The sequence below is a fragment of the Saccopteryx bilineata genome, chromosome 5 (assembly GCF_036850765.1).
Source record: "Saccopteryx bilineata isolate mSacBil1 chromosome 5, mSacBil1_pri_phased_curated, whole genome shotgun sequence".
NCBI lineage: Eukaryota > Metazoa > Chordata > Mammalia > Chiroptera > Emballonuridae > Saccopteryx > Saccopteryx bilineata.
In genome coordinates this window covers 149588428-149609747 of record NC_089494.1, presented here as the reverse complement: position 1 = coordinate 149609747, position 21320 = coordinate 149588428, and the positions used below count along the sequence as shown (strand labels likewise).

At 51.9% G+C, this 21320-nt stretch overlaps 1 protein-coding gene across 3 annotated transcripts in view; it reads right to left on the bottom strand.

Annotated features, from left to right (window-relative positions):
• Positions 1-21024, bottom strand: part of GATA3 (GATA binding protein 3) — a 28697-nt gene extending 7673 nt beyond the window's left edge. The window contains exons 1-4 of one of the 3 annotated variants that reach the window (XM_066232451.1): positions 20887-21024; positions 10739-11362; positions 7900-8436; positions 2799-2944 (exon numbers count right to left, since the gene is read on the bottom strand). In XM_066232451.1, the coding sequence (XP_066088548.1) occupies positions 2799-2944; positions 7900-8436; positions 10739-10979 (924 nt within the window). In that variant the 5' untranslated portion in view covers positions 10980-11362; positions 20887-21024. Of the gene's footprint in view, positions 1-2798; positions 2945-7899; positions 8437-10738; positions 11363-11769; positions 12028-20886 lie in introns of those variants that run through there. The other 2 variants (XM_066232450.1, XM_066232452.1) reach the window with 2 other exon arrangements.
• Between the last annotated feature and the right edge of the window lie 296 nt (positions 21025-21320).

Genomic DNA, 21320 nt, shown 5'->3' with positions numbered 1-21320 from the left:
AATGTGATAATTTAAGACTTAAATAACTGTACTCTCAGGAAGAAAACAATGCCTTAAATCAGTGCTTAATGACTTTGACAATTATGTTATTATGTAATTATTATTATCTTCCTGTGCTTTTTCTTTCCTTTAAAAGAAATACTCAGATGTAGTAGACTAAGATCTACTTAGACACCGGATTTCCTAGCCCAGCAACTTAGAATATATCATACAAGCACATCAAGCCAACTGATAAAAAATTAGAGCTCCGAATGACAAGGTCCATGGTACATCTTTCGCAATATATTGACAGTTTCATAAATAGGAGCAGACTCAGAATACCCTCCCATCTACAAATTTTACATGAATTTATACAGAACTTCTCAAAACCACACTATTTGGTTCACTAGCAGGAGACAAAATACATTAATAAAGCAAGCTAATCATCTGGTGGTTAGACCTACAAAAATCCTGGAGACACTGAAAAAAAAAATCTACAGCTCTTCCCTTCAGTCATTTCTCCTATTTCCTGTGTGAGTTTACTCAGTGTCAGATATGCATCTGATGGGGAAGCTAGCTACATGGTGGGCTGGGTGGTCCTCAGTGAATCTGCAAATGTGCAAAAATGAAAACAACAAAGTGGAGAGACAAAGCTGGGATAGAGAGACAGGAAATATAGGAAAGGAAAAAAAGAACGGTTCCAGGTATTCAGAAGTCAAATGCAAAGGGCTAAAAAAAATTCTGAATCTGCTCCGAGTGTCTCTCAGGACAGAGCATGTGAATTCTACGGAACTGAAAATATAAAACCACCCAGAACAGATGAGTAAGACAGAAAAAACAGCTGAAAATGTGACAGCCAATGAGCTCTAGAATTAAAAGTAATTATTACTCAGAGTCTAGAGATTGCTTATGAAAGGTGAATGAAGACAAAGTTATATAAAATGCAAGTAGAGCCTTCTATGCAATCTGCCCAGACAGAAGAAACCCCAAGAAAATGTCAAATGCACTCTTGCTCATCAATCAGCCCATAGTCTGAGACTTTATTTCCTCTTTTTCCTTTACTTTTACCTTTAAAAAAAAAAAAACCCCAATTATAACAGCACCATGACTTATTTTTAAAAAGAATCTTTTTGTTGTTGGGTTTTCTTTTCTTTCTTTCTTACTCTCTTTCTTTCTTTCTTTCTTTTAAAGAAGGCTAGGTTTTGAGTGATTCAGAGCATTCTTTTGCGGTGTGATCATATTCATTCTGTGCTAACACCTCCAGCCATTTTTTTTTTCCAAACACATCTTGTTCTGATCCGTTCAAACATCTTGACGTTTAAGTTAGGGAAGCTGAGTTGTTGTTTATGAGTTATCTCCACTGTTCAGATATCCGGCAGCTTTTTCCTAGGAAGTTAGCTTTGCACATGAGAGAAAGGGGGGAAAATGCCAAAGTGCATGGGTACTGGGAGGTTGTATGGGTTGGGAAGGGGGCAAATATCAGAAAGACTAAAGCCTAGAGACCAAGGATTGCTAAAAACTAGTCATGTGGGCACCTCCATCCTTAGAAAGTTCCTCCCTCTTCTGAAGAGGATGTGAAAGGTGTTGAATTGCACTAGAGTCGGATGGGGAAGACACATAATTCTTTTAAAAGAATAGAAAGGACTTGGATTTTTTTCCCCCCTTAAAATTTGATGGATGCTTTTTTTTATGACACTTTTTTTTTTAATTTAATTTTTTAATGTCTTCAGAGAGAAGAAGGGAGGGAGTGACATAAGAACACTGATCTGTTCCTGTATGTGTGCCCTGTCCAGGGATCAAACCTGCAACCTCTTCATTTCGGGACGCTCTAACCAACTGAGCCATCTGGCCGGGGCTGTCGGATGCTCCTTCACCCAGTAATCTGCAAGGGGAAAATCCCCTCATCCCCTCTCTACGTGGTGAATGCCATCACCACAAAAAGCATTTCGATCCCTGACTGTGGTTAGAGGTCTCACCTGTCAAGCCTGCCTTTCTTCGTCTGTTACACGCGCTTGCTAGTCAAGCTCCCTGAGGTTCCGAACGTAAGTTGACAAATGAATTTCTGCTAGTTTTCCTAATAAATGCTTAACAATGCCAGATTTTCTCAAGTATTTTTAAGGATCCAAAAGTTTAAAAAAGAAAAAAGATGGGGAGAAAAACTAGCACCCCAGCAATCATATTTCAAAGAGCAATCATACTTCTAAGACAAAATGCTGGGTGACACCAAGAGACAAGCCAGAAATCATACAATTTTTCTCATAGGAATTACCTGTGGAAAGTCCTTCCTAAGATAAAAAAAACTCCACTGGGTTCAATGTCTGCAGCTTGTGAAATCCTGTTAACTGGCCCCTATCAGTCTTAAATCATTGGCACATGAGACTCACCCAGCACTGAAGCTGTGACCAGTTCCCAGGAGCCCACTTCTACCACTTCAGGACCAAGTTCTGGGAGGTGTCTGGGACATTCCATTCTCATACTAAGTTTCTCTGTCAAACAGTGATTATCCATGCATCTTAAATCAGTGGTCCTGGTCCTGTTAAAACACTCCTTCCAGTAGCAAATACATTTCAGATTTGATAATCAAGAAGTCAACGCCTTAAAGATTTGGTAAATGACTTAAGAAACATGAAGAGGGGAGGAGAACTTTCCTGTATATTTAATTTGAAGAAAGAAAAGGGGGCACGGGAATGCTATCTCAAGCAAGTGACATGATTTTGAGCTGTCCTGCCGATTTCCTGAGAATGCTCTCCTTCCCAGAGAAAGGAATTAAAAAACACCAATGGTTAGTGTTAGATCAGCGCTTTCCAAAAACAACTCACCAGCCTTCGCTTGGGCTTAATCAGGGGTCGGTTCTGTCCATTCATCTTGTGGTAGAGCCCACAGGCATTGCACAGGTAGTGCCCGGTGCCGTCTCGCCGCCACAGTGGGGTGGAGGTCGCCCCGCAGTTCACACACTCCCTGCCTTCTAGAAACAATATCATATATAAGTCACTTATGGACAGAATAGAACACAGAGAAGCTGACAATGTACAGAATGACAGAATGACAGCCAAATGAAGAACTCTTTTTTTCTCTTTTTCCACCTTTTGGGGAACTTTCCCACCCCCGTTTCCCTTGAGGGTGGCTGCCAAGCTGAAAGTTATTGGCTGGCCAGTGCAAAGCCTCACCCGTACACACAGATGTGGCCCATGAGTAAACTGCAGCCTGCCCAATGCTGAAAATTAAGATAAATTTCAACTTGAAATTGTTTCTGAGAAAATTCTGAGCCCCAGACACACAAAGGAAAACTTTCCATTCATTTCCTTCAAAGGAAAACAAAGGTGACCCATTCTCTTCACTAGGTCTGTCTATACAGATTGATTAAATAATAAAGATTAGGATGGGGAGAAAGGAAAGATGAATCAATGGCAAGACAGATAAACAGATAAATAGATTGATCAACTGGCTGATTGATTTTACTGGCAAGGGCTTTAGATTTTACTTCCAGTAAACCTGTAAATGTCTCTTGCTGGCAAGTAATAGATGAAGACCCAGTGGAGTCCACTCATCTCCCCATCTCTTTTTCCTCTAGAAAAGGCCAGGGTTGTCCACAGTTTCCTAGTCATTGTGACTGGGGCTGAGATGCCATCATTAGGCAAGGAACCAAGAGATGGAAAGTGGGTGTGACAGAAAAGTGGATTCAGAGGGGCAGACGATTAGGAGCGAAGTCAGTGAAGGAAGAAGGCTGGGGAGGTCTTGGTCGGCTCATTAGCCAAGGTCTGCCTGCAGTTGCTCTTTCTCCAAAAAACAAACAAACAAAATAAACAAGAACCAGCCCAGCCAGGTTCAGGCAGTGTTCACTTCTGCAGGAAGACAGCTCTTTCTGGGTGAACCTGTCCCCCTGTTGAAGGCTATTCTCCCCACTTGCCTGCCCTGAGATGGGATCCCCCAAGGAAGTCTCCCTCCATCCCGTGGGGCCAGGTCCCAACCCTACAAGAGCCAGTGGCTCCACCAGCTGGGCATCCCTAGAGGAGGCCAGAGTGAGGACACGGCCTTGCTCTCTTTGGGGTGCTAAAAGGGAGGCCTGGGGGAGATGGTAGGAGAGAAAGAGGACCCTCTCAAAATTGTTTTAAGAGATTAATTAGCTAGCGGGAATCTACCAGGAGGACAGGGCTGGGCTGGGAGCAGAAAACCCAGTAGGACACTGGGGGAATCTTGACTCCTCACAGAGCAAGGCTAGCCCGGGGGCTGGGGCCTGTTCTGTCTCTGGCAGTCCCCAGCCCAAGTGTGAGGGAAGTGGAGGACTTACACCTGTGACCTATGCTTTTCTCCACGGGGAAATTTAGAGAAGGAAAAGAACTTTTAGAAATGGAAGAGAGTTTTGCCTCTCACTTCGGAGTCCACGCAGTATTGAGCTGTTTTTATTCACTTTCCTTTTCAAATAATAATAAGTTAAGAGAAATTTTATCGTTATTTCTTTTGCTCCAAATTGAAAACAAGGTCCTTAACCCAGGGTACAGAGCTCTTCCCCAAAACCCCTGTGATTATTTATAAAAACATGGTCTGGTGTGCCAGGAGCACTTTCTAGGGACCCAAAAGCTTCCATCAGTCCTCAAAAACAGACTTTGGCCAGAAATGCATCCAGACACCTTACACTGGGATCCAAGCCCACAGGCTGCGGCCAGTGGATGTGGGGGAGGCATGGAGGAAGAAGGAAGGGGCGTGTGGTGGAGGAGGAGGTGCCAGGGGCTGCCAGAGCCAGGAGGCAGGCAAGTCCTGCAGGCTTCATGCCCCCAGTAGGCACTGGGTCAGCCCCTTCTGGGGACAGGGCTGTTAGCCTGGCCTGGCTGGGGCTGCCCACTCCCCACCCTGCCAAGACCCAGGCCTCTCAGCTTCCCAGCCATTCTGTCTCTTTCTTACTTGGGTACTGGCAGAGCTGGTACAAGGTTTCTCTGGCTCCCTGCTCACCCCAACAGCAGCGGCTCAGGGCTCGTTGCTCTGCTCCTAAGCACCCAGGGCTGGGGGATCTCCCAGCCAGACGAGATTAGTCCGATTTCCTTTTCTTTGTCAGAAAGTGGGGAGGATGACAGCTTCCTTTTGAGAGGGACCTTAAGAGCTAGCAACGGTTGCCTCCTCAGCAAGGCTCTGCTCAGTAGAGCACTTTGCTGTCTTGATTCACTCCGCAAGTTTGAGATGGCCTTGTGTGGGTTTTACTTATTTTTTTCTTTTCTCCTTGTTGCCTCTAGTCAGTGACTTGAGCATACAGCCAATTTTCCTACTGGAGGCCCTGACGGTCTCCTGCTTTCTCTCCCTCTCCTCGCTCACTGCCTGGTGTGAGCAGCTCACACAGACACCTCTTAGGTGACAAGAACCACAAAGCTGTGCGGCCTCTTGACATTCAACAGCCATTTTCAAACACCCGTTCGCCTCCGAATGCAATCCTGAAACCAGGCTGAAGAGCAGGGCTTGGGAGCAGGGCTAGGAGGCTGGGAAGAGGAAGGCAGAGTGAGAGCGGTGCCCACAGGAGGTGGGGAGCTAAGAAGTGGCTATTTGCAAAAAGGCTTTGTCTTTTGTTTGCAAAGATAGATTCCTAGCACCAGCCCTCTTAGAAAAGCAATAGGTGCCCTAACCACAGCTTCAACCGTTTGCAACAACCCTCTCTTCTCTTGCCTCCTCTGGCAAGCGCAAAAGAGGTAAAAATAAATAAATAAATAAATAAATAAATAAATAAATAAATAAGCAACCACTAAAACCAAGAGAATCCCCTCCTCAAGAATTCCCACCACTTCCATCCTCTTTACACAGAAGGCGTCTAGAAACTTCCTCTCCCCTCTCCCACACTCCCAAAAGTCCCAGCCCCCGGCTGCCCAGGTGCGCTAGGCTAGCCTCGGCTGTTTGACTGTGGGAAAGGAATGAGAGGAGGAAGTAAGAAGCCAAATTTAAATCATCTCCTCATCTTTCCCCCACCAAAAAAGGGGAGATATACAGGTACCCCTAATTCTGGTTTAGAAAATGCCAAATGTTTACGTTCAGAGTCTGACAGAAAGGAAAAGCCTAAACCAAGGGCATAAGGTGTACACAACCCAGGGGAAATCAAACATAAAAATGAGGGCAGACAAATCCGAGGCTTTAGGAAAAGACATTTTGTCCCCTCCCCCACACACTAACCACCGCACCAGCCTCAGATACCACGATCTTCCCCCAAAACTTTTTGCCCTGCCAGAAAAGAGAACTTAAAAAACAAAATCCCATCACTACCTCAAAATGCACAGGTCTGTTCTCTACAGTCAGCCCTCGAGCCTTGAGCTAACCCTGGGTGTTCTGCAGAAAGCTGTGCCCCATTTCTCTCGAACCCTGCACTCCCGCCAAGCCCAGCCTCTGACCGGGGAGCAGGCCCCTCTCTGGGCTCGTTCTCCCTCGTGCTTTCTCTCTGACTCCACCAGCAGCCTACCTCCCTCTCCCTCTGCCGACTTTCATGTACTGAACATGCAGGTCTGAGTTTTTCTGTCAGCCTAACCGCATCCGGACTCTATTAAAGTTCCTGGCGCGGGATAAACAATGCAACTGTCGCGTGCAGCAGTCTGAAAATAATTGGATTAGCTAAAACATATCAACTAAATAGAGACAGTCCTGCCCAGGCAGTCGGAGTGAATGTCACCCTGTAAAAAAAACCCTGAAAACTGATCTCATGGTCACTGGGTGCCCAGAGCCCTCCCTCACAAGTTTTCTAAACCGGGGTTTTGCCAGTTCTGTTTCAAGTCTGCTCATCTCACCCATAAAATACAAGTGGTTCTTACCACTTCTTTGTATAAGGAAACTCCACTGATAGAGGACAGAGGGGAGGCAGTTGGGATGGACCAGGACAGAGTCACCCACCCTGTTATGAACACACCCACCCAAGGAGACACAGCAGTCGTCACAAAATCATCTCTAAAAACGTAACTAAATCTCATCTCAAAGAGCCCGAGCTTTCTGATTCAACTGTTTCAATTAGAAACAAAATTGGTGGTGGATTATTTTCATTTTTAAAGAAAAAGTATTTTGCTGTGGGGGGAGGAGGGCGTTAATGCAGTATCTACACCAAGGGAGTAAATAAATGGGCAGTGCGCTCTTAATATTTGTAAATAATAGGGTGTGCTTTTTGGAGAAAGTTTGAGCAGGGGAAGCACAGACACATACCTGGGGACCTTTTGCAGTCCCTCCTACCTTTTCTGGCTTCAGATCAATCCAGGACTATGTCCTGAGACACGTTCCTGCCCCTGCCCGGACTACAGGTAACTGGCCCTGTCTACTTTTGATTTACATGCAGCTGGTTCCCTGGGGCAGAGCCTGCCTTGCTCTTCCAGAAGTTACCATGAGAGCCCCCATTTCCACGCAAAGAATATGTGAGCGCTTTTGCAGGGTCAAGCCCGCTGCAAAAAATATACACACTCTTTATTTATACATGTCTGTATAAAAGGCTGTCCTCTGTTGACTGAATGACCCCGTTTGAGCTGGGCAGAGAGGAACAGTCAAAAGAACTCAGAGGCCAGGAAGGGTCAGAGGAGGGACCTGTGTTTGTTTAGGTTTCAGGAGGTTTCGTTTTAGCATTAAACACAGAAGAGTTATTCCCTCGCCTTCCATTTGGTTTTGGAAACTGACTTAAGGTTACTGGCAGAACCCAGAAGCCCCCCAGCAAGCAGGAGAGGGTATGTGTTTATGTTTGTCCTCAGCTCCTTGGGGGGTTAAATTAGATCTCACTGCCCCTCTGCTCTGAAGACTGGAATGAGAGGGGATACACTTCATTCTTTGCAACTCTTAGAATGGGAAAAAATCAAATCTCAGAGGAGCCTAGAGCAGCACGCAGCAGGGCCAGCCTGGGCTGTCCTCTCCCAACCTTGGGTTTAGAAGAAGGAAGAGGCTAAGGAGGAGAAGGGGCCCAGAGGGAGAGCAGGTGCCTACCTGTGCTGGATCGCGCCTTGGGCCTCGACTTGCACCCAAAGCCAGTGGGAGAGCCACCCAGAAGGCTGCTGGGGGGGAAGAGTCCAGAGCTGTATTCGGGGACATAGGGTGGGTAGGTGGTGATGGGGTGGTGCGCTGAGGTTGCTGCCCCTCCCAGCGTGGTCATGCTGCCCCGTGAGTGCGACGACTCCAGCTTCATGCTGTCGGGCAGCGGCACCTGGTACTTGATACACTCCTTCTCATCCTGCCGGCCAGAGCCTGCCGAGCCTGGCGTGGAGAGGGACGGGTCTGGGGAGACGTCCTTCGGCGGGGTGGGCGGGAAGGTGAAGAGGTGCGGGCTGGAGTGGCCCGCCGACAGGGAGGAGGACGAGGCTGGGGGGTAAACAGAGAGGGGCCCGGGGGAGCCATGGTGGATGGACGTCTTGGAGAAGGGACTGAGGTTCCAGGGTGAGGCAGTGTGGTGGCTGCCCAGGGCTTTGCCCCCATCCAACCAGGGCAGGGATCCATGCAGCAGCGGTGGGCGGCACACCTGGCTCCCTATGGAAAAGGAAAAGAGACAGAAAGGTTGGTGAGAGCAGCCCCAAGGCCTCCAGACCACTTGGGGATTCTCCTGTCCACCCCACCCTCCCTGTCAGGAAAATCCCAGACACAGATGGAACCTGGGTGCAGGCCCACTGTCCCTAATCCAGACGGTGCCATGAATACCTTGGCCAGCACACAGTTCACCCCTCTCTCCCACACAGATGTCCCATCAAAGCTCGCAGAATGAAGGGCCTGTGTCTGACACCCAGGAGGTGCTACAATGGAGTGAAGAAGGGCACCTTGGCTCACTGGCCTCTCCAGATACACTTTCTAAATCACATCCCCTGAGGTCTCTCTCTAGACCCTGACTTGATTTATTGGCTTCTTTCAATGACTGGGGTTCCCCATCCTAGACCTAATCCCAGCCAGCCGGATAAGAGTCTGCAGTGAGTGATGAGGCCTGAAGGGGTTAGCCTGGCCAAACAGCACTCAACACCAGGAAAATCCACCCGCCTGGAGAGAGGCCAGCAGCAGTGCCCAGCTCTGGGTGCCCAGGGCAGGAAGGAAAGGACTGGAAAGAGGAGAGAGGGGGCTTCGTAGGGTTATTTGGAAGTAACGTCAGTGCTTGCTCATAATTGGCAAGGCCTGAAATGGGATTTGCAGGGGAACTATAATCGCTCAGACTGTTAGAGAAAGTTTTCAAGGCAGTACTCTGGGACACCTTTCTCACCCTCCCAAATCCTACAGAAGAAAATCAGTTTTAAGCCCCAGACACGTTAAAGTTGTGATTCTACCAGTGTGATACATGAATTTTCACCTAAGTCCCTGACACACAAAATTCCAGTTCATGTGTGTTTCACTCATACGCAGGAAGGTAGTCATAACCCAGACAAGTCTATACACTCTGAGAGGGCTAATTTAAACTGCAACTTCATATCCACACACATTGGTCTTTTAATCCAGTACCTGTCTCAGCGTTTGACGTTCTATTTTAACCATTAAGAACAATACTGAAACTAAAATCTTGAGAGGAAGGGGAGGAGAGAGGAGGGGAAGGAGAGTCCTTTGAACACCAAGGGTCAAGATTCAGATTATGCAGGAAGTAGTATAGTAAATAATATTAAGTCTGCATTCAGGCATTTCCACTTAACTGCTGATATGCACAGAACAAGGGCAAAAAGCGCCCGTCCGCAGAAACAACTGTTTAAACCCGGTGACAGAAGGGCAGAGGACGCCTGCTGCAGGAGGGCTCTGTCATAGGAGCCAACCCTGGCTCTAAATAGGGGACCAGGGCAGACCTCGGTTGGTCGGGGGGCAGTGAGAGAGCCTCGCATTTTCTCCACTTGAAACTTCGCTGCTATTTCTTCTTTAAAAGCACCCGTGCAACTGGGAAGCGCTAGTTACCCCCACTCCAACTACACAAGGCTGGGTTTCTCTTTAACGTCTCAGAACTCCCGAACTTCTCAAGGTGAAAGAGAAAGAAAAAAAAAAGAGAAAGGCCACTGTAATAGTTCCTCCGTAAAAATTTTAAGAAACCCTGGTGGATCTTTCACCTTCTTTGGTAGCCTAATAGACTGTTGTAGGCCGGAGGAGAGAGAGTACGCAATGAGCAACCTAAAAGCAAAGCCGCAGGAAAATTCTGTGCAGCCGGGAATCTAGGAAATCTCAAACGTCTCGCTCTAACAGTAGTCTTTCCACCAAAACGCCTTCAAGGACCAGAATTCCATCCCTCCAAGCCCAGAGGTAGTAGACCTGCCTAGAAACTTGAATGCACTAGATTTGGGGAAAGGTCAGAATCAGGGTTGTGAAGAAAGACGGCTCTCGGGCCTTTCTGGAAACGTGCTCGCTAGCAGAATGAACTACGAGATAACTGGAGAAGGGAAGCCCTCTGGAAGAGCCGAGTCTGAGCCTGGCTAGGCCGGGCCCGGGGCCGGGGAAGCCGGGGCGGCGGAGGCCGAGCCTCGCTCCCGGCGTCTGGGCTCTCGGAGGCCCCGGACCTGCGGCCGCGCGGGAAGCAGAACTCCAGCCCCGCGCGCGCGCCAGGTGAGCGCCAGGCCCCGGGGACTCCAGCCGCGGAGAGGCGCCTCTGAGACTGTTGTGAAAAACACTTTCTGACTAGAGAGACGGCTTCCTCGCCCATTTCCGGGCCACAGTTTGTTGTGTTTTTTTTTTTTTTTTTTTTTTTTTTTTTTTAATGAAGCACTAATGGCGCTTGGGGGTTTGGGCTGTGTCTCCCCACCCCTGGTCCCTCCCGGCCTCCCCGACCTGGGACAGCAGGCGCGGCCGCGCGAGGACTTTGCGCCCGGAGTGGACTCACCGTGGTGGGTCGGAGGGTACCTCTGCACTGTGGCCCTCACCGAGTTTCCGTAGTACGACGGGACGTGGTTGCCTTGACCGTCGATGTTAAAAAGTACATCCACCTCCTCGGGAAGGGGGTACTGCGCCGGGTCCATGTAGGAGTGGCCGAGGCCCGGGTGGTGCGTGTCCGGGTGCTGCCCGTTGAGGACCGCGGGGTGGTGGTGGCTCACCCAGCGCGGCTGGTCTGCCGTCACCTCCATGGCCCCGGCTGTGCTCGCGCCCTCTCGCCGGGCCCGGAACCCGCGCGTGGAGAGGGAGGGCGGTCGGGCTGGAAGGTCAGGGGGTGGGGGCTCCGAGGCTCCGCAGGTAAGCTTGCCGTCGGAGGAGTGGGGGACGTTTAATGATTTGTTTTCAGCAGCGAAATGGGGAAGTGGGATGTAAAGGTGAGTTAATGAGGTGTTCAAAATAAAATCCTTCAGTGGTAATTTAGCAAAGAAAATAGGAAGAAAAAAGAAATACCAAAAATAAACAAGTACGGAAGGATCAAGGGGGATCAAATATTAAAGGGGGGCGAGGGAGGCTGGAATTCTACAGTTGAGTCTCTTCTGCTGCGGCTCCGAGGCTGAGACCCTTCTCAAGTCACCTGCAAAGGAAAGATGGGGAGACCTGGATGAGCTCCTAAGTACCCTGGCACCGGAGTTTATGAAGTGGCACCACCTGCCCTCGAGCTGCCGCCCCGCGCCCCCGGACACGCACACACACGCGCGCGCGCCTCCTCCGGAGCTCGGAAAACCGGGACGCAGCCAGCGAGGGAACGACTCCCGAGGACATCTCCACAGCCCGGCTCTCCCGAGAGCTTGGCACGGACTGAGCCCTTCCAACTCGGAGACAGCTCCCTCCCTCCGGGAACACTGGTCCTGGGACCTTCCTTCCAGCCTCTAGAAACTCTCCAAAAGTGGAGGGTTGAGTTTTAATGTTTTAAAGTTTTCCCAAATGCAGAGGTTAAAAAAAAAAAAAAAATCAAACTTGAAAAAAGTCCTGGGTACCAACCTGGGTAGCGAGGAGCAGAGAGGAGGAGGCGTGTGACCTGAAGAGCAGAAAGTGCTCGGTCAGATTGCGTGGCTTGCTCTGTCTCGCGCTCTCTCCGTCTCTCTCTGTGTCTCTGTCTCTCTTTTCCTCTCTCTCTCCCTCTCTGTTTTTTTTTTTTTCTTTTTTTCTTTTCTTTCTTTCTTTCTTTCTTTCTTTCTTTCTTTTTTTTTTTTTTTTTTTTTACAGGGAATGCATTCTTTCTGAAAGTATCAAGACGGCGCCAGGCAGCTCAGTGTTCGCAGACAGCTGTGGCGCGACGCAACTTAAGGAGGTTCTAGTGTCATCCGCGAGAGAGGGAGGAGCCTGGCGCAGGCGAGGAGGGGACAGCCTCCCCAGCGCAAGGAAACCGACGCGAACCAGCTCCAGGGTTTCTCCCCCAGCCCCTCCTCCCACGCCTGTACTGACCGGAAAGGGGCGCAGCGCCGGGGGCCAGGGGCCCAGTGGGCCAAGCAGCCGGGGGCGCGGGCGGGGGCGCAGGGGGCCAGCAGGAGGGAATTCGCGCTCTGGCCCTTTAAAAGTGGCTCCAGCTCTTGCCAACTTTTTCCGACTCGGTGGATTATTCCTTGTTGGGGAGACCGGTCTGCCCCATTCATAAAGTTACTATCTACAGGCAGCCTTGCTTTTTCAAACTTTTTAAGTAAGCAAATTGTTTTTATTCAATGTGGGACTATTGGAAAGTTTATTGACTTGGGGCTATAAGCATGTAAAACTGATCAGAAAAATAAAATTGAATGTCCAAGTTCGTACTTTAAAATTGGTCTCTCGAGAAAAATGCCTGAAAGTTGAGGAATCGGGAAAGGCCATATGCCTTTGATTGAGTGTGCTCGTTATTTTGGGGGTCGTCGTCAGTATGTTCCTCAGACTTTTGCATTAACAAGCCTCTTTAACGTTTCAGCAGTTGCAGCTGTCCTTATCAGACCTACTATTTGTAAGTGATGTGTGCTTTTGACTTCAGCAACAATAGTGATGGATGAAAAGGAGAGGAAGACTCGAACTAGTTCCAAGTGCAGTGAGAGGGGTAGAGAAGATGGATCTCGGACCTTCATTCTAGTTCCCCAACCTTTCCCTACTTACTCCGGCTCCCGGCATGTTTCCCTGTCCCTCTCTACCGAACCCTGGCCGGACCGGCCGACAGAACCGCAGCGACCTTCCGCCGGCCCAGTCCTCCGGCAGCTTGGCCCGAGGCGGAGGGAGCGCGGCTCGCGGACGCCCCTTAAAGGGCGGGGCGGGGCGGGGCCGGAGAAGGGGCCAATCAGCGGGCGAGGCTGTGGCCGGGCCGCGATTGGCCGGCCCCTCGGCCTCCCCAACCCGCGCGCCCGTCCTGGTCTTTTGAGCCACTGCATCCCCTAGCGGCGCTCAGGCTCCTGCATCCTCCGCGCCCGAAAAGGCGGCCGGGGCACGCAAGGGTCAGGCGGGAAAAGACTCCGGTTCCACTCTGTGCCCACCCATCATAATATGTGCGAGAAGACAGGAGCTTGATGTGCGTTCTATTTAAATTGAATATATTATTCGCCTTTTGCTCCCCTACCCCGTAAAAAATTCCCTACAAATGTAAAAATTGTAGCTGGAAGAGGCTGTCCCTAAAAATAGAGTCTGGAGGATTCTTTTCATGCGGTAAAGGAAAAACTTCAATGTTCAGCTTTAACTTGGTGAGAGGAGATATTTTGTTGTAATAATACCCAATCCTTGTAGAAATATTAGTAAAATTTACTTTAAATAAGTAATGAAACGTAGGTCCTGCGATCTTGGATTTGGAGCTTCTCCTGAGTCTCCGTCGTCTTAAATCTGATGTTTGTTAGAAATAAATTGGATTCCTAGCTGCGGAACAGGAATGAAATGCCTAACTTAAACACCACCGCCCCCGTGTTTCTCCTCACCCATCTAGTCTTTGGTTATCAGAATGGCCCAGTAAAGCATCGATTTTCCTTTCCCCCTGACCGCTTCTCTCTAGGGCCAGTCAAGCTGTTCACGGCGTTTTCCAAAGCTTTTAATTATTTAGTTTCTAACATTCACCGGAAACCGCTCCACAAACGGAGACAGACCAACACACACATTTTGCTAAATGTTCCAAAATTAAGATTCAGAATAGAAGCAGATAGAAAAAAAATGAAAAGTGCTTCTTTCGAGTCAGTCCAGGATAAGGAGATGCTCGCGGAACCCCTGTTCAAAGCCACGCGGAAAACCCCCAGGGTGGCTCTTGGCCCTCGCGTCGGGACCCGGCGGCTGGGGGAGGATGAAGCGAGCCTTTCTGCGGAAAGAAGTGCTCGCGGACTCTAGGACTTGAAACTGTTATCTTTTGAGGCTGAGAAAGATTTTAAAAGACAAAAAGAAAAGCTTTGTGAGAATAAGGCCTTCCGGTGAAGTGGCACCTCCCTGATAACCTACAAAACTGGGGGCGGGGGGCATAATTAGTTTTAATTAACTCACAAGAACTAGGTCAGGCTGCACTAGGATGGAGAACCCCCACCCCCGACCACCTTGAAAAAAATAAAAGATCTTGAAGGCCCCTCTTAGTCTGGGTGGTTTAGACCTGGCAGAGAGGCGCGGGGGCTGCGGCTGGTTGCCCGGTGTAATGGAGCCAGCCTGTAGGGGGTATTTAACATTTAATTCCCAGCCGGTCCGCCCCTGTTCCCGGACTGACAGTGGGTAATTGGGAAAGAGGACGTTGTTCTTTTGATGGCCCGCGCCGGCCAGTCTCGGCGACGCCACACTGTGTTTGACGTCACGGGCCCAGCCCCAGAGCCCGGAGCACAGAGCAGGGGGGAGGGAAAAGGAGAGGAAAGGGATACCGGGGAGGGAGGGCTGAGGTCGTCCTCCGGACCCACGGGGAAGGAAGGGGGAGGGAGCGCGGCGGAGAGAGGCTGCGGCGCGTGGCCTGAGGCGGAGAGCTGGGCTGCGGGGGTCTAGGCTAGGCCAGGCGCCAGCTTGACCCGCCTCGCCGGCAGATGCAGGCCCGGCTTCCTCCTCCGGGGGAGGGCGGGAGAAGGGAAGGGAGGGGGCTCGAGGCCTGGGGAAGGGGGATAGGTGGTCCTGGTTCCCCCTTTGCAGCAGCCGCTAGAACTGATCCTGGCCTCCCGCGGAGACGCTCAGCGCCCATCTGCTGACCTGACAGCCCCCTCCCCGGGCACCCCGGCCCGAGTCTGGTCTACGAGTGCCCCCCCCCCCTCCTCGGGGAGGAGGAGAAAGCTAGGAGACTGTGCAGGATCCTGTCGCCCCCGGCTCCTGCAGGGCGCGAGGCCTCCCTCACCAGGGTAAGGGCAGGCGAATGGCCTGGGTGCCTGGGACCCTGGGGACCAGCACCCCGGAGGCAGCAGACTGCAGCGCAGCCGCCGCCCTCCCACCCCATTCTCCCCCCCCCCCCGCCCTGCCCCCCGCCGGGAGCCGAGTCCGTTCGTGGGGCGGCAGGAGCCACTTTGGCCTGTCTGCAAGGCCAGGCCTCGAGGCGGCTACTTTTTAGGCATCGAGTTGAGTGAGGTGTGTGTGCCCTCTTGGGGAAAGGGTAAGAAATGGAGCCTTCCATTCTGTCCTTGGTTGAGCTAAGCTGGGACCCACACACACATGCCAATGTACGCGTCCCACCCACCCGCCTTCCCGGGAGCGCAGAGACTCTGTCCCGACGGAAGTGAGGAACACAGTCCCGCAAAGGAACCGGAGCCCGCGGCGCAGAGGGGAGGAGCGTGCTCTCCCCCCCCCCCCCAGGCTCACCCCTGGGGTCTCAGGACTCAGATGTCGGAGATCCACGCAGCCAGCGTCACGCACCCGAGCCTGGCGACGGGCGCGTCCAGGCGAGCTCCGCGGGGCCGACGTCCCGGGAGCAACGGCCTTGGGCTCCCGCGCGCTGACCGCCGAGGGTAATCAGAAAAGCCGAGCCTCGGGGTCGAAGTTATGAAGTTACTAATCCCGAGCAGGGGGAGTGAGCGTGCCTCGAGCCGCCTGGGGCGGTCATTTGAGCATGTTTACTTAAGGACTTTGCAAGCGGAGAGCGCGCGCGAAATAGTCGGATTTCCAGCGAGGCAGCAAATATTTGCAGGCGGGAGAAAGAAGCGGAGCCGGACCGCGCCGCCGCGTCCCTCCCCCCAGAGCCGCGGCGCCGGCCTGGGCGGACCCGGCCTCGCTGTTAAAGTCAGAAACGAAGCTGGGAACCTGCAGGACTGGGGGCAGGGAGGGCGCAAAGCGACAGCAAAACCCAGAGATTGGAGCACGGCCCCGAGGCTCTGGCGAGCTGGTGCCGGGGGAGGAGAAATCACTTCCCATTCCAGCTCAATCAATCTTCTTTGGCTGCGATCAGTCAATAAAAATGGTGTGAACGGACCGCGGTCGCTGTGCGTCTGGGGAGGAAGTGGAGGCCAGAGGTGCCGAGGCCGGCGCCGGCGCCCCGCACCGGCCCGGTTCGCACCGGGCGGTCTGCAAGCCCCAGGCCGACGGCCAGTTCTTCGCGGGGAGCCGAGCGCAGCCCCGCGGGACATTTAATTGGGTATCTCCACTTTAACAGTGACCATTGTTGGAGCAATTAGCGAGGGACAATAACCGCCAAAAGGCGTTTAATTCGCTTTCCTTTGCTGGCTGCTGCTGAGACCGGCGCTCTGAAAGAAGAGCCTGGCCTGGAAGCAAAGATCTGCTTTAGTGTTGGCTCCATTTCTTGCGGGTTTTGTCTAATAGGACAAGTTAAGCGGGGAGAAAGAGAGAGACCAAGTAAGTTCTGGTCCTGCATTGCAGAAATTCTTGCTGGGTCTCGCTAGCCGCGCAGGGAGCCCCCGGGACCGCAGCGCTTGCTAGCAGCACGCGTCTAGCGGCGGCCACGCGCGAGTCCTGTTAGAGGGAGAAAAGCAGCGAAGACAGGGACATGAAAGCCGGCCTCCTTCCTCCTTAGCCCTAGCTCTCCCACCTCGATCACGCGAACCGCGTTCCAATTTTCTTCTCCACTGGAGAGGAGGGACAAAGCAGAGAACCCCCTTCTGGGGCGTATACACACACTTCTCTCTCCACTGAGCCAACCCCATCACCCCTCTTCTGCCTCAACCCTAGTATTAGGTTACCGTGGCCAGGCGAGGATTTTTACTGGATAGGAGAATAGCCCAGGTAAAGCTGTATAAACAGCTCGTCAGCTGCGGGGCCGGAGGGTTACGCTGGGGACACGGCCCAAGGCGCCGCCGCTGGGCCGGCCTGCGCAGGCGAAACCACCGGGAGCCCGCTCGGCGCAGGTTAAACACATTATAGCTGCAATTCCCAGCCCAGCACATTTCTCTTTCCCGCATGAACTGAAATGCAGTGGGTTGCGAAATCAAACGGCGACAAGAAAGAAGCAGGCAGTATGGGCAGGACTGGCAGCTCTCTTCAAATGAAATACAGCGAGCAGGAGAGCTAGGGGGACGCAGAGAAAAGGGGACCTCAGAACTCACTAGCGTAAGGGAGACTGCTAGAGGTGGGCACGTCAAAGGGGAAACCCCTGGCAGCTCCGGCGAAAGAGGTCCGCTCGCGCAATCCTCCCGGCTCTCACGTCCACCTCCCTGAAAAATGAGCCATTGTTTGGGGGGTGGTGTGTGGTCTAATTTACTTTTTTTTTTTTTTTTGGTCCTATTATTCATTTATCACTGGTTAAAATTCGGAACCCGCCCAGGCCAAGAGGAGCCGCGAGAGTTGTAGAGCGTCAGAGAGAAGTGCTGCGCTCTGAGGTGACCCCTCCCGCTCCGCCCACACCCCAGGTCGGGCCGTCCAGCCTCGAGGGGTCCTGGCCCTCCCTCAGCTGCTACCTACTCCTCCCGAGCTGAGAAAAACCCTGATCGTAGCAAGATAACAATGGGGCAGGTAGGAGTGTGGCGGAAAGGGAGAGGAGGGAGGGAGAAAACAGGGGATTTCTGATTTTGAGTTTGACAATGTATGGGGTCAAGAGGGCTGGCAATGCGGGGAGCCCCGGGGTTAAGTAGAAGAGAAACATTTCCCCTTTACGGTGAGTGGAAAGGAATCGAGTCACCCTGGAGGACGGGGCGCCTCTGGGCTCTTCCTCTCTCCTGGCCTCGGCGGTTTGGGGGACAGGTGGGAGCCCCCCGGGCCACAGGTCGCTGACCCGGCCCCAGATGGCTCTTAGGAAGGAGAATGCTTGTCTAGATCCAAGCTCTCCTCCTGGGGTGTCCTCAGGCCGCGCACCGAAACTCCCGGGAAGTGGTCAGCACGCAGGATTCACCCAGGCCGACTCCAGGCCCCCAGATCCTGCAGGCAGTCAGGGATGCAGCTGAGCACCCTTTTCACTCCCCTCGGCCGTCCTGCCCCCGGGGCGGGCGCCGCCGCCTCGCCGCCGGTTCGTCTGGAGCCCCTGCCCGCGTTCGCCCGCTGCGGCCTCGGCCCGGAGTCCCGCGAGCTGGCCTCCGTCTGCGGTGCGCGGTGCTTGTCTCGGGCCAACTCTTCCTCACTTCCATTTGGCATTTTCAGGAGAAGGAGGACTTGATCTTCAGCCTATTGTCTTTTTACTTCTCTAGCCAGAAAACCGGGTGTGGTTGTTGCTGGACAATCGGCAGTGGGTTTCAAGGGCAGGGGAAGCTCACCGCGGAGAGAGGGAAGACGGGCACGACCATTTCGTTAAGATCAAAAGACATTTGAGGCGTTTCGAAAAGCACGAATTGTCCGCGTCTTCCTTTGGACGTGCTGGAGACATCAAGGTAAACATCTGTGACCCCGCCTGGTTCAGGTGGGAAGATCCCGTCCTGCGTACAACCCCCTCGCCTTCCTTTCCCTGCGGGGTGCGCCCTGGCGGCCGCTGCCCCCTCCAGGCCCCGGCTGGCGCTCGGCTCTCCGCTGCCTGCCACCTCGAGGACCCCGAGCAATTTGTTATATGAAACAAAACAGCTACCTACACATGTGTCTGCAGACTTGTAGCGACGGACACCCAGGGAGACCCAAGCGCCTGGACAACGTTTTTCTTTCTGATCTTTCCAACGGCTGCACCAATCGCTGCTACCTCGATACCCTTCTGTCCAGCGGCCAGAGCAAAGGGGGGGGTGTCGAACTCCAACTTGGGGGCTACCTTGGCCAAATCGCAAGTCGCTGAAGTTGCTAAACCTCTCTACGTTTCCTCCAACCATTAAGAGAAAGGGGTGCCCGGGACTATTCGGTCGGTGCGCACACAAAGACACCAGGAGAGGAATGCACGTTCCTGTGTGAAAGGGCTCAGATGCGGAGAATGAGGCAGCAGTTCATTGCAGATCAGAATTTGTTAAATAATACAGGCTACAAAACACTGGGGCTTTCGGACTCTGCCTCTGCACAGCACCTCAGGGGCCCTAGTGCCCTGCCCCCTCCCACAGTTTCCAGCCACATATCGCCTTAACCTCCAGAAGATGGGTTCTCAGCGACCAGCTCCCCATATTTGCCCCTCTCCAGGCTCTCTGTGTGGCCCTGGGCTGCTGGGCATCCCAACAAAGAAGCTCCACCAAAGTACTCAGGGACACCCATTCCCATCCCTTCACTGCACCCCCAACTTACCCTCATCTCATATATTGTCTGGGAAAATGCAGGGTGAGTTATCAAATAAAGGAAACTGCAGCTTCCACTGTCCCTGGGCTTTTAACTGGACAGATCAACCAACCTAACTGAGTCCCCAAGGCTGGTAAAGAGCTCTTGTGTAAAATAGAGGGAAAGCCTACAGGTTCAGGTGAGTGAGTTTTGTACAGCAGTACCCTCAAAATCCATCTGGCTCCTCAAGCCAAGAATCTTAGGCCTTGCAGGGCAACTGCTCGGAAGCCAGGAGCTGAGCCTCCTGCTTGGTCCCATGCGGGAACAGATAATAGGACCCAAAATCCACTTGGATCTTGATCAGTCTGACCTGGACACCATACCTTGTTTAGGATTCAAATGGGCAGAAAACAATTTCTTTCCTCAGAATCACACAAACATTTAAAAGGTTTAATGGTAACCCCCTCCCACAAACAGCCATTTGGGCCCTGCAAGCTCAAGACACCTGGGTTTACTCTACTGGTCTCACTGGGACTCCCTCCCCAAGCCTGTCACAAGACCAACAGCCCTGGACACACACCTTTCCTGCCACGGCCCCTAAGGGATAGAAGTGCTACAAATGCTATTTCATTATTTGTCCCTTTAAATTTTGTAATCTCCCATCCATAACCCAGGCATCATTGGTGAATTTAGCTGATAAAGGAGAAGAGAACTAGAAAACATGGGAACAAAAAGCGAAGGGAGATCCTGCCAGTTGAAGTCATTTCCATCCCCTGCCCTGGGCAGAGTCACCCCATGCCAGTTTCTTCAGCACCCTGCAGTATCTGAGAGGAGGCAAAGGTAAAGAAAAGCAACTCTCCTGCCTAGATTCACTCAACCTCCCTTGCATTTTTAACATAAACTGTCTTGGTTGGGAATCTCTGTGACTTCTTGGGGATCTGTTGGTCCAACACCTCAGGAGAAGTAGACTTCTCGTCTCACATGCGCCTCCTGCTCCCCACAACCCCAGACACCCTCTCTCTGAGGCAGCGATTTTCTTACTTGCCTCAGGGTGCTCCTGGGAGCAAAGGCGCCTCCAAGCTACCAGCTCTCCAGGGGGATGTCAGATGCCCACACATCTGGGTTCCAAGTTTTATCTCACAACACACAGCTGCTTCTTTAATTATATGCAGAGACAATGAGCCTAAACACACACTTGTAAGCAGAGGGAAATAAACATGAAATTGACACCGGGACCCTGCAGCCACCTTCCAGAAAGGCTGAGCTGCCCCTCGGGAAACGGGTTCTTTCCCCCAATCCTCTGCACTCCCAGAGTGGAAAATGTGTCTCCAGCCCTTTCCAAGCATATCTGCCATCTCTTATTTTTTGTTTTAGTTTTTCTTCATATGCCTTTTTCTACTAGCTCTTTTCTTCAAACAAGGACATACACGCATGCATACACCATGCTCGCCCAAGGTCATTGCAGAAAGCCCAAGATTTTCAGTGACGGAAAAGAACAATAGGACTGAGATCTAGTTCACTTTCTTCCACAGGCAGCTGTCCCTTTGGAGTTGAGACCTCCTTTTAATTCTCTCCACGTGGAGCAGGGGAAGCGAGTGAAGAGTTAGAGAGAAGATAGCGATAGTCACTGACCTGGGTAGCTTGCTGGCCAGCTGTTTTTAATTTTTTCCTGACTTCCCGGAGAGCTGAAGGCAGAAATGACAGGCAGACTTGGCCACTGTTGTCGCAGCTGCGGTCCTCACGGCCCCAGCTGCTTACGGTATCTCACGCAGGCTTCCAGCAAGAAGTAAAACCTGGGTGATGTGCATCCTTCTTAGGAACCCCCTCCCTCCGCCTTCTCCTGCTCACTGTACAGAGCTAGCTCTTCCGGGTTGCAAAGGGGGAAAGGGAGGGAGGGCAGAACACTGAGCGGAGAATGAATCCCCCCCTTTTTGCAAACATGCAAACTTCACCTAAGGGGTGTACAAAGCTGACAGAGTTGGGGGGATGGGCAAAGATTTCCTCAAATGCAACCAGCCCTTGGAGCCTAAAAAGCCCACTGTCTTTGGCAGGGTTGGAATTAACAC